General features: G+C 43.9%; 1 protein-coding gene across 2 annotated transcripts in view; it reads right to left on the bottom strand.

Annotated features, from left to right (window-relative positions):
• Arp8 (Actin-related protein 8) overlaps positions 1-12,788 on the bottom strand; it is a 189,480-nt gene extending 176,692 nt beyond the window's left edge. For both annotated transcript variants that reach the window (XM_080281421.1, XM_080281422.1), the window contains exon 1: positions 12,545-12,788. In XM_080281421.1, coding sequence (XP_080137547.1) covers positions 12,545-12,565 — 21 coding nt within the window. In that variant the 5' untranslated portion in view covers positions 12,566-12,788. The remainder of the gene's footprint in view (positions 1-12,544) is intronic.
• Positions 12,789-13,851: the final 1,063 nt, after the last annotated feature.

Raw genomic sequence — 13,851 nt, 5'->3', positions numbered from 1 at the left:
GTAAAACGTGGCTAAGAACAAGACAGGATAGTTTAAGTTAGGATGGGTTAGTTTTGATTAGATGGAACCTCTTTCCTTTCAAGAGAAACACAAGGTTGTTGTTGCTGTGCTACCGTACCCAAGTCAGTCTGATCGTGCAGACCCATTAACCACAGGCAAGCAATCACCCCTGCAGAGTCATTCCTTGCAGTAAACCAATATTCTCACGCAGCTAACAACACCTCGCCCCAGAGAGTGTTGAGGTATGGTTCCTTAATGGATGCTACATTTGCATCTCTCAATCCTGTTAACAGGGGCACCAATGTAGGATTTATGTCACCCTGCAATCTGGCTCTATGGTTACCACCCAGCATTGTAATCGGTTTCCTGAGTTACAGGAACCTATTTGGCTTGCTATTAGGTGTAGAGCCACCTGCAGTGGAAAAAAGTAATAAACAGTGACGGGAAGGATGGGAGAAACAGAAGGAGAGGACAGACACAGAAACTGAATGATGGAAATGAGGGAATAAGTAGGCGGAACTACATCATGTGAGTGGATGATGGGTGCCTCCACCTACCACCAGAAACAATGGCAATGTTTTATTTTTCTTTGGGTTCCTCTCATCAATGGGAACATTTTCTCTTCCAGTACCATTTCCTTCAGAAAATATCAGTAGTAGCAGCAGTAGCAGTAGCAGAACAGCCCCTGTCTGTTGGGTCAGGCAGACCCATCATCCACAGGCATGCAGACCCATCACCCACAGGCAAGGTTCTCGAGCCCCGAGTTTTGCTCCCCAAACCATCCCCACAACATCCTGGAGAGTGGTCAAAACCCTTGGCTCTGACCACCTCCCAATCATCATCACTACCAAAACCAGAATCACCCTAGCTGGCCACAGACACACACACTAATTATAAGAGAGCCAACTGGGAGGCCCTCACAACTGAAACAGAACAACACTTTGAAACATTAAGACAGTACACCCATTACAAGCATCAACACTGTTGTGCACACTTTCACAAGAATTATTCAAAATGCAGACAAAAAAACACATCTCTAGAGGCAACAGAAAGAGACATACATACCCCAATTTCACACCAGAAATTTAAGTCCTTATCAGCCAACACAACACACTGTAACACTCCCCGACACAAGACACTGTATAACAAATACAAGCACTCAACACTCAAATAAACAATAATATATCAGAGCAGCAAACATCAAATTGGAATAATTATCTCCAAACACCTGATCACAAAACAAACACCAGTAAATTCTAAAAAACACTAAACAGCATCACATTCTCCAACAGCAACATTACACAATCACACACTGCCATCACAACAACAGACACCATACCCTCAAACAAACAACAAGCAAACACTTTCATCAATCACTTTTAACACATCAGTCACCTAAACCCCCATCGCAATGACCTACATGTCATCCAACTCGAGAGACAGTTTCCCACAGACCCAGACTTCGCACCCTTCACTTACAACCCAATGAAGCACATCATTAGCAACCTTAAGCACTACTCTGCTTGTGGCCTAGATAACATAAGCAACATACATCTTAAACATCTTTGACCACAAGGCATACGAGCACTGACCAACATATCAAACTACAGCTACTCACACAACATAATACTCAACATCTGGAAGCATGGTACTATCATCACTATCCCCAAACCCAACAAAGACCCCATGCTGCCTTCCTCACACCGCCCTATCACACTCCTCTGCACTCCCTCCAGTCACCGAATGACTACCGTAGTATTACAATTAGTAACACCTCACATCCCCCTAGCCTCATCACAACACGGCTTTAGGTCGCTACACTCCAAGAACACTCTTCTTACAGACCTTATGCAAAGAGTTTGTGACGGCATCAATTCAGCTAGGCCACCACGAAGAACACTCCAAGTCACACTAGACATTAGCAAAGCTTTTGATGCCATCCCCCGTCACAACCTCACAAACAAAATATTCAACACAGACATGCACAACAACACAAAAAGATGGCTGGCAAATGACTTAGGAGGCAGATGTGCCCATGTAACATTTACTGGTCAGTCACTGAACATCAGGAACTTCACAAACAGTGTCCCTTAAGAATGTGTCTTGTCCCCTACACTCTTTAATCTATAGCTTACATGCAAGACATACTCACACCCACAACACCACAGATACACACAGCTTCCTATGCACATGACATAACACTAGTACAAACCAAAATGCGAACACAGCTGCACACATCCTCCAACCTTATCTCAACACACTACACGAATGGTTCACCACAGACTCAATATAGCCCCAGCCAAATCTACAATGACCCTTCTCACAAACTGGACAGCAAAACAGTCACATTCCACATCCCACCATAAACAACATCCTCCTACCACACACACACACACACACACATACACACACACATCCAAAACACCTTGGTGTAACATACAATACATCAATGTAAACAACAAATCACAAACATTAAAAATAAATTAACACAAAGACTCAATGCCCCAAGGTCACTTGTCCATACAACATTCGGACACAACAAAGAAACCACCACCACAGTATACAAACAATATATACGTTCAGTGATGAACTACATAAGCGCACTTGGGCTTCTAATTCACTAAAACACACTACAACACCCTACAAACCCTACAGAACAAGGCCCTAAAAATAATCATATGCTGCACAGCTACTTACACCTACAGACCACCTACACCAAGAAACCAAAGTCAAAGATCATCTAGACATGAGGGGCACACAGATTCTTGCTGCAGCTTCCACAAACCCACACCATCCACTAAACTACATGGCAGCACATCCACACACACCAAAGAACATCAAAACAACACCCAGCACACGATCTCATACACAAATACTGTTATCTGTCTTCCCTCACCCACATCAAACCAGCTTCCATACTCAAATAGCTTGCTGCTCCATTCAGTCACTCACAAATAACACACAGCTGCATGCATGGACTCCTGATATTCACCCTTCTGAATCCTACCTTCCTCGTGAGGACAGGGTCCACCTGGCCAGGCTGAGATGTGGTCATCATCCAGCCCTTTTGAGTTATCAGAAGAGGCTGGATGACTCAGTCACTGATGCCTGTCCAGGATGCAACACAGCACCCCATACTATTCAGCACATTATGGGAGTAAGTGAATGGAAGAGTGGCCCACTGGACTGGGCAAATTTGGGCTGTCTGGACGTTGCTACGCTCACCCTACTCTAAGGTGGGAAGGGATGATGATGACTGAATTGCACACAATTGCTTGCACCAACAACACAATACACACTCCTTAAGAGCTCTAAGGGAAAGAATGGTCTCAGCCATAGCCTTCCTTAGGGACTCAGGGCTGTTTGGCCAGATTGCCTAAGGAACAACTACTACTACTACCACAGGCAAGCAATCACCTCTGCAAGTAATGGTCCACGTAGTGAACCAATGTCTCCTTGCAGAAAACAGAGCTTTGCCACGGTGAGGCACAGGGAAGTATGCAGAAGTTTGGTTCCAGAATGGACACCCATATGCATCTCTCCACCAGCTTAATAAGGGCAGCATAGTAGGCTTCACATCACCCCATTATCGGTTATATACTGTAGTTACAATGCAATGTTGTATATTATTTCCTGGGCTACAAGAAATCATTAGGCTTGTCACTCAGTGTACAGTCATGTAAGAAGGAGGTAGGTAGCACTACATCGTGGCTGGATGATGGATGCCACCACCTACCACTTCAGAAACTAGTACAGTGAGACCTTGCCTTAATGGACCTGTTTATACCACTCATCAGATAAAACAAACTCCCTAACCCTACTGGACAACTTTTGTTATACAGTACAAGGTGCTACCCAAAAGTTCCAGTAATTTGAATATTGTAGGAAAATAAGTTACCTTGCCTCCTAGTTCTCACTATCACCTTTGAAGTACTCCCCTTGGGCATGTATATAGTGGTCCCAGCATTTTTTCCACGAGTCCATGCATCCCTGGAAGGCTTCAGGCATGATGGTCTTGAGCACCTCCTGCGATTCTGTCTGAATCTCCTCAATTAGGTCAAATCGATGTCCTTTCAGTCATAATTTCAGCTTGGGAAACAGGAAAAAGTTGCAGAAGGCAAATAGGGTGGGTGGGCAATGACTACCATGTTACTGGAAGCCAGGAACTGCTGGACAACAATTGATGTGTGGCCAGGGGCATTTTCGTGATGCAGGACCCAGTCCTTGTTCTTCCATTGTTCTAGATGTTTGAGGTGGATGTTCTCCCTCATGCACTGCAAGACTCCAAAGTAAAACTTTCCGCTGACAGATTGACCGGGTGGGATGAATTCCTTATGAACAATCCCTTGGATATCGAAGAAAACGATCAACATCAACTTGACATTGCTGCGAACTTGACGTGCTTTTTTCGGCCTCGGTGAACTGGGAGACTTCCATTGCGATGACTGCTGCTTTGTCTCCGGGTCATAACCATAAACCCATGATTCATCACCAGTTATGACCTTGGAGATGAAGGTGGCATCATCTCTGACCTGAATCTTAAGCTCCCTGCAAACTGCAATGCAATGTGCCTTCAGCTCGTCACTCAGCAGTCAAATTTTGCAGCGATGCGTCTCATGCCCAACACGTCCAACAAAATGTGTTGCACGCTCCCGTTCGACAGTCCAACACTATCATAAACATCATGGATAGTTTGTCTACAATCTGAAAGGATAGCCGGACGAACACTCCTGACATTTTCTGGTGCTGTTGTCGCTGACGGTTGTCCAGAACGGTCATCGTCTTCGACAGATGCTTGGCCTTCCTTGAACCGCTTGTACCAGAACAATGTTCTGCTTTGGGACATGGCTTTGTCACCAAAGGCTTGCTGAGGCAACTGGAGACTTTCTGCAGCCGTCTTGTTAATCTTGAAACGAACTTGATGCAGGTTCTTTGCTCTGTGAGGTCCACCATTGCAAAACTGCCAAACCACTTACACACCACGTTACAATAGTAAGAGTAGTTCAATAACACACCCGCTCACAGACATGGCTGGGGCCACACTGATGCACAAAGGGTGCTGCTGACTCTTTCTAGCAGCAAAAGACAAAACTGCAAATGGTTGGCTCCCTCTGTTCAAATTACTGGAACTTTTGAGTATTAGGTAGCACCTCGTCTACCAAACCAAGGTCCAAGATAGGAAACACATCTGGCAACCTGCTGGACAAAACTGATAACTACTGAACCCAGACCCAGTATTTCCTCTTCTTTTCATTATTACCAACTGAAATGAGGCCAACATTATTTCTGTTGTGGTTATTAATCTATTGTACATCAAGGAACAGAGGCCAAACACATCCAATACCGATTTACTGACATCGTAAAACTTGCTCTAGCTATGTAAGGTACCTACCAGACTATTTTTCTTATACAGTACACCCATACCCTGTTATCCGGCGCATCGATAACCAGAGCTTCACTAGACCAAACATAAGAAATAGGGAAACATTCCCCCGATCCAAACAATTTGAAAGTCCATCATCTCGCTTGTCCAACACCCCGCCTTTTCAGTCTGACACTATGCCTCTCCCTAGGTTTGAAATGAGGTTCTCCCAGTCCTCCCTTATCCCCTCTCTTCTCCCCCTGCCATCTCTCCTCTCCCCCCCCTTCCCACCTCCATCCCCCACCACACTCAGCACTGCCAGGCATTTCTCCCTCCCTTCCCTCATCCCTGGTTGTCTCCCTCTCCATCCCCCTCACCCTCCCCCACCCCTGGTTGTCTCCCTCTCCATCCTCCCTCCCTCCCCCACCCCCGCTTGTCTCCCGTGTGTGTGTGTGTGTGTGTGTGTGCATGAGAGAGAGAGAGAGAGAGAGAGAGAGAGAGAGAGAGAGAGAGAGCAGTAAGTGAAAGTGGTGAGTGAGTGAGTGAGAGTGAATAAGAATGAGACTAGAGGGGTAGGGAGGTTGTAGGGCTGTTTGGCTTTCTTGCCTCCTTCCCTGTGCCTCCACCCTCCCCCACCCCCACTTGTCTCCTTTCCCTACCCCTGTTTGTCTCCCCATCTACCCGTCCTCCCCTACCCCCACTTGCCTCACTGCCAGCAGCCTGCCTGACTGTTTAGTTGCCCTGCAGCGGTGTTGAACACCGCAATTCCCACCACTCCACCCTCCTGCATGTGATGTCTGATGTGCCATTTTTTAGCAATAGTATTGTTTATGAGGATAATATTTCCTATGATGTCTATGCATCAGTCTCTATTGTTTAAGTATGGTATATGAGAGTGAGTTTGGGTCTGGAACAATCTCTGGCTTTTCTTCAGTATCTTATGAGAAAAATTACTTTGATATCCGACATACTCGCTGACCGGACACTCCCACTGGTACACAACATAACACTGCTGGATATCAGGGTATGGGTGTATATCGACCCTAGGTCTGGTACTGAGGGTTCCTATCAGACATCTTGTATAACAAACTACAGTATTGGGTATATCATCCACCTTTTCCCCCCAGTTAGTCTTTTAGCTTGAAGGATGTCTCACTTTAATAACAGAAATGCAGCTGCTGAAAAATATACACAAAAACACAGGGGTGTCATAACAAGATTGAAGATGTTTCCTCCTCATCTACTCAGTGAACCCAAGCCAGAACCTTTTCTCTATGTGGTTTTTCAAGGTTGGGTTTAGTGCAAGTCTAAATGGTTATGGTAATGTCATGGAGGAGGCAGGGGAGGGATGGTCTAAGGAGGAATATCCCCTCAGTTAAGAACCTAAGTTTTTTGTTTTGTTCTGTGTTTTTTTGTGATTCCATCAATTCTGAAATCAGACATTTCCACAAGAAAAAAAAAAAAAAAAAAAAAAAAAAAAAATATCCACAAACTTGTGCAAGCCTGGATGGCAAAAATTTGCAGAATAAGTTATGTGATTATGCATGGGTTAGGGTTTGCTGGCTTTTGGAATAGTTAATACAGCAGACCCTCAATTTACACAGGACCATTTTACATGGAAAGATAAAACCAGACCCAGCCCTGCAACTAAAAAATATTAACAACAACAATAATAATAATAATAATAATAATAAAACGACTTTGTAGGAAAATACCAAAAGTCAGTCCTCGTCCGCAACAACATTCGAAGGTCCTGCACACAGTACAGTGACACATAACAACAAGGCAGCCACACATGCACATTCTGCACCCTCCTCCCTTCCTCTCCCCACTGTTTCCACTAGCCAACCTTGACCCCTAGCTTTCCTGCTCGCATTAAAATCCTACACAATCCTAATGCCTTACAACAATCTTGATGCTCTTTCATATGCTATGGTTGAGGAGGATGAGCTCCTGGCACCTCCAGCCACACAACAGGCACTAATAGCAGCTGGGCTACAGCATGTTGATGGGCCCACTCATCAGCAGCTAAGCCAGGTGCTGGAAATTGCCAATCAGCTCAAGGATGGCCTAACTATGGTGGTGCACAACACAGATAAGCTATGGTACAGTACACCCAGAGTGAAAATGACCAAACCTTATGGGAGCAGAGGATGCAGCTTGAGAAGAAAATTAAAGTGTCATCACAAACCCTCATCACTGCCTACCTTGCCCCAGCCCAATCAAACACCTGCCCCATCATCTCAGCCTAACCAGCCTACCTCCTCCACAGTGCCTGATTATCCACAACAGGCCAGTGACAACAGTTGGGGTAGTGAGTCTGAGGGGTTCCAGGTCCAGCCTCAGACCTACAGGGGTTAGGGGCTTAGCTTGTCTCATTCCCCTTCCTTTGGCCCCTCAGCCTTGGATAACCCCTTCCCTGACACCCCAAACATTGCTCCGTCCCATCATGGTAAGCAATCATCACTTATTTACCACTTTGCACACTCTAATTAGCCACTTTTTTTTTTTTTTTTTTTTAAGCCTGATGATGTTCCTAGAGGTTGTACAGTATATATACTACAATGAATGTCAGATATGATCAAGATGGGGCAAAAAATTTTCAAAAAGGCCAGAAAGGGGGATTTGGGGAAAATTTTTGGATTTCACCATACCAATTGCCATATAACATGGGTTTCAATGGCTCAAGTTGCACATTTCAATGTGTACAGTAAATTCCAAGGATACATTAGCTGTGCAAATTGAGGGCCTGCTGTACTCAATGCCTCTGACAAAAGACATAGGATCACCATTTTTTTTTTTTTTTTTTTTTTACCTACCTCTGAACTGGTAAAGTAACTTTGTAAAGGTGTACAGAAGAGCATATTCAAGTTTGAAGTGGATCCATCAATAAACAAGGAAAATGTGATTATAATATGAATAGGTTAGTATAGGTTTCGATGCATTTGGTCAGATTACCATAAAATAGGTTAGGTTACGTTACGTTAGGGTAAATTGGATTGGGTTTTTGCAGTCAGCACTGATAAAGGCAATTTTGTGTCAAAAAAAAAGCATTCTAGGATGCCATCTGTATGTTTTTGGCATACTTCAAGATGATGTCCACCTGTATTCAACTGCACTGGAAACTGTGAACAAAGACTGCTTTCTTAATTAATGTTTTCACCACTTTTAAAAGAAAAACTTGAAAAAAAAAAAAAAAAAAAAAATGCACTCAGAAAATACTATAGAATCACATGAAGGGTTTCGGGAAAGAATTGATGAAATCTCGATAATATGTGGTCCTGTCTCCATGAAAATTAGCAAAACATTGTCATAACTACAAAATACTCAAACTGATATTAAAAAAAAGTCTGTAAAAAGATGGGAATGGCTGGTAAGCTCCTTCAGATGATGCCCCTAAGTTTTTACCTCCCTTTCGACTATAGTATGCTTAGGGCTAACTTAAAGCCAAAGGAAGACAAGGTTAGAATCAAAGTGTAGCTATTACAGTACCAGTACTTTCATAGGCAGGTTAGGTCTTGGGTAATCTTCAAGGAAACTAGAACCATCTCTAGAAAAAAAAAGAAAAAAAAAAAAAAAATGACTGTAAAGGTGTAAAGAAGTGACTTTTCAGGTACTGTAGGAAGAGGATCCATCAAGCAACTGAAAAGGCCTAAACTACTCTTTCTCCCTCAGATGGGCTATTTTTCAAGTTATGAGTAGCCTTCATGGTTAGGTTAAGTGTGGCCAGGTTAATGTGGCAGTACTGTCAAAGACAAGGGAGAGTGGCCATGTGCAGTTTGCCACAAGGGCGTGGGAAGTAATTCCATCTTCTGCGGTGTGTGATAAATGGGTGCTTAAGAGATGTAGTGGTATCAGAGGCAGACTGCAAGAAAATGCTGATTTTATGTGTACGGCGTGTCGGGGTGAGCAGGTGGAGATTGTCAGACGTGAAAGGATTGAACTTGCTGGTGAATCTCTTGAGTGTGTGGAAGAGTTTTGTTATTTGGGAGACATGTTATGTGCTGGAGGTGGGGCTGGAGCTAGCTCTGTGGCTAGGGTGAGAAGTGGTTGGAAGAAGTTCAGGGAGCTCTTGCCTCTCCTGACATTGAGAGGGCTCTCCCTACATGCTAAGGGGTCTTTGTATGCAGCATGTGTTAGGAGTGTAATGCTGTATGGCAGTGAGACCTGGGCAGTGAAGGAGGAAGATATTCACCGGCTCAGACGTACAGAAATGACAATGATTAGGTGGATGTGCAGTGCGTCCCTGCGTCCAAGGCCTGGAGGGGCTGGGTTTACAATGGAAGAGTTGAGAGGTAGGATGGGACTGGAGTGTGTTGGTGTTGTGATGAGGAGAGGTAGATTGAGCTGGTTTGGACATGTGGAGAGGATGGGGGATGATAATTGGGTGAGGAAGGTGAGAAGTGTTAATATTGGGGGTGGGGTTATGAGGGGTAGACCGAGAAAGACATGGGACGAGGTCATTAAGTGTGACCTTAGGGTTAAGGGACTGAACAGGGAGGCTGCCATGGATCGTGCAGCGTGGAGAGCCGCCATTAGGTGACCAAGGCCGACACATGCAAGCACGTTGGAGCCTTTAAAAACGAAAACGAAAACGAATGAAATTGGTGGGGTCTGGGGGATGAAGCCCACTCCCCCCCCCCAGTTAGGACAAGGTTAGGTTAAGTATGGTTATGATAGGTTAGTTAGGACAGGTTAGGCCCAATTTGAGTAGGTTTTCAACGTATATCGATTGATTTGGATTTTACTCCATATCTGACTTCACACCCTTGCAATGGTTGGAGTCATTTGCAAAAAAAATTAAGTCTAAAAAACGAACAAAATGTTAAAAACCAATAATTAAAACAAAACCACGGGTACAACCAAGAAAAAAATTATCTAAAAAGCGAAGGTAAAGAAAAAACAGAATTACAGTAAACTTCAAAATAAGGTGATCCAGTCTCTACTCATGGATTACCAGATCTTGTTACAAACAGTATATGGCTGACAATGTACCATAACGTCCATAAATATGGGTCATCAATTAAACTTCATTACCCTCTTTTCCAGTGCCGGGCAATTGCGCTCCAGTGATATTGTTTGCGCATTGCGCACCGCACGAGACCATGCGCAATTTTGCGCTTGCGCACATGAAAAGGCAGGTGCGCAATCGCAAACTTAGTTGCGCTTGCACAACTAAATTTGCGCTTGTGCACCAGCCTTGCGCACCTGCCCTGTGGATTGTGCACTGTGCAATCCATGAGACACGTGGTCTTCCAGGGTACACATGGTCTTGGGAGCTTCTCTCATGGCTGGACAATGGACGGGGGAGGCTGGGGCGGGTTGCGAGGGTGAGTTGGTGCGGGGAGGCAGGAGGGAAGGGGGTAGTAGCATTTCTTAATATGCTTCAACAGAGATAATGTATTTTTAATATTTTTTAAATTATTAGTCTCTCTATCTATCTATCTATTGCCAGACGCCTCAATCCCGTTTGGGGTGGCCACAAACAAATCGCCTCCAAGTCGCCCTGTCCCCCGCCATTTCACTCCCCTGCTCCCAACTCACACCCCCCTCTCTCATATACTTCTCCACCCCATCTCTCCATCTCATCCTCGGCCTATAATAAATATACATTATTTATTAAGATTAGCATATGCAATTCCTTACAAAAACCATTAAAACATATTATTTAAATCAAATATCCACAACCTAATAATTTATTAGGCTGTGGATATTTGATTTAAGTACTCTGTTTTCATGATTTTTTATTTTTTGTAACGAATTACATATGCTATTGTATATCTATACTGAATTATTAAATAAACTGTCTTGACAAAACAAGAGGGAGAGAGACATAAAGGGCATTATTCTGAGAGAGAGAGAGAGAGAGAGAGAGAGAGAGAATAAATACGGGAATGGCAAAGGAGCGTCCCTTTGAGTGAGGAGATAAGGCATAAACTTCGTCCCTCTTCTCTCTCTTATTCTCCATTCCTTCCCTCCTCTCTCTCTTATTCCCCATTCCCTCCCTCCTCTGTCAGAGAGAGAGAGAGAGTTGATGATACAGTAATCACGTGATCTGTGCCAATGCCGTGGTAAATGCTGATGATCCAGTAATCATGTGATCTTTGCCAATGCCTTGGTAAATATAGGCTGTTTTTCCCGGACAATGACCTACTGTACCTCAGTCACCGCGGGTGGTGGACAGGTTGCTAATTTAGTAATTTATTTAATTATACCAATATATATTTTACAGTAATTCCCACAAATATATGCAAATGATTTGCACTAGTGCTTTGCAACATTGCACAAGCTAAATATTAGATTGCACATTTGCGCAAATTGCAAATAATAGAAAATAATAATAATAAATAAAAGTAAGTAGGTATGATGTTTTATTTAAATCTCAATATTTTTCAGTAATTCCCTAAAATATATGTAAATGGTTTGTGCTTGCGCTTTGCAACATTGCGCAAGCTAAATATTTGTCAGATTGCGCTTGCGCAAGGTAGTGAACTGTGGATTGCGCTTGCGCAAGGTCCTTCTTCGTTTGTGCTGCCCACCTCTGCTCTTTTGATGTCATAAGCTTTTCAGTACCAGCAAGTTTGGTCAATTTTCGGTAGTTCACATCACTCGATCCAGGAAATCTGACACAACCACAATGTAGACCACGTTATTATGAATCTATTTCACTATAAACTTGTTTTCGGAACTGTATATTTTATGTGAAAATCCTATATTTAATTGCCTCGGATCTCCGCCAATGTCTGCCAGTAGCCAGCCATATTCAGCATTCCTAATGTGCATTTTTTACATTTGAAAGCTGGCTGCCAAACACAAGTGAGGTTAGGTTAGAATAGGTTAAATCATTAATTTTCCCACTGCTCTGACAGGAGATACACTGATTCGTCCAGTCGGAGCAATGGTTAGTAAACAAGGTGGCTAGTCCGAGACCATCGGCAAACAATGCTGCAGGCGACCTGGCTGCTTCCTTAACTACCAAAAAATAGGAATAATTATGCCTTGGGTGGGCCTAATCTCCAAAATGGGTGACTTCCGAAATAAATAAAGCTGAAATTCATTCAAATCACACTAAAACCGACCAGAAAAAATATTTTTTGTCTCGAAATCGAGTGATGTGAATTACCGAAAATTGACCACGAGTTTTCCTTGATTCTGTCTCCCACCTCATTTACTCCAACCTACCTCAGCAAATGGTTCTGGCATATTTCCGTCTTGCTTGAAGTGCAGTGTTTGTAAAATGAAAAGGAGACGTGTGGACTGTTTCTGCCCTTCGACACCATCCAGCAACTGGCCACTTTTTTCATCTACACAGAGCTAATGGTGCTCTGCCGTTTCGTTTACTCAGGTTCTAGGTTCAGTCTGGCTCGCAGACCCCCTCTGCTGGAGATAAAGTGACCTTTCATCGGTGTATTAGGACAACATATCACACCCCAACCTCTGCTCGAGGAACCCGCGACCCGTTTGTTTACATGAGGGGAGTACGACCCAAAATAAATTATTGATTGATAATATTTATTGTTCAGAAAATTACAGAGTACTTATTCAACAAAAGAAGGTGGCGAATCTTGCTACACACCTCCTTCTGCAAGTAAAATGATATACAGTCTGGTAAAATTAATTAAACGCGGCCGTGAACAGTCGACGACCCCCGAGTGGCGGGGTTGTATCGCGGTCTGAGTACCTGTAGGAAAATATTAGCCAAAAATCAGAGATTAACCCTAGAACATTATACTTGGTATGGCAGATAGTACTTACATTCAGCTTTCTCCAGAGACAGGTGTTGAGCCTTCGTGGACTACCCAAGGACTTGTGGAGACTTGCAAAGTTGGGTAACCAAAGCTTCACTTTCACGCCTCCAGCAACCCAGATTCCCCTCTACCACAGCCTCATTCTGTCACAGTAAACTTTATACTACAACGTAAAGGTAGTTTGGAATCCGTATTTGTACAATAAGCACTGAAAATAAGGCTAAAATCACGGAGCATACGGCCGACATGCAGCGCGGCGGCGGTCTTCCCGTCACTCAACAAACATTTCCATTTTCACAGCTAAAAACATGTATACTACATTATTTTCAATCATATTACTTCCCGAAAGATCGGCGCGGCGCGCTTTTTATTCTGCCTTACGCCCGTCACTTTATTCTCGTTCCTGTCGGTCGCTTGCACTGACTCGGAAGAGCTAGAACTCGCCATAATGTCACTTTGAAAGCCTGCGGTAAACTGACGCTAAACAGGGGCAAACCGTGCGAAAAAAAAAGCTAGTGTTACAACTGGGGAAACAAGCGTTTCCTATTAGCATAAACTGCTTGTGAGAGAGAGCGCAGATTTACAGTTCTGAGCATTCAGAGCGCTGCCACGTATCACAGCCAGGCTGGCCGGGCCGTGGTGGGGGGGGGACGGGGGAAAAACGCGATACTTGGCAACAACAAAGGTCAGTAGTACAAAGGTATGGGTACGTTGCAACATTTTGCATTTGCCAGTCCCGAC

The sequence above is a fragment of the Coenobita brevimanus genome, chromosome 89 (genome assembly GCF_032717465.1).
Source record: "Coenobita brevimanus isolate Jiangsu-jjx chromosome 89, ASM3271746v2, whole genome shotgun sequence".
Lineage (NCBI taxonomy): Eukaryota > Metazoa > Arthropoda > Malacostraca > Decapoda > Coenobitidae > Coenobita > Coenobita brevimanus.
This window is presented reverse-complemented; position numbering and strand designations above follow the sequence as displayed.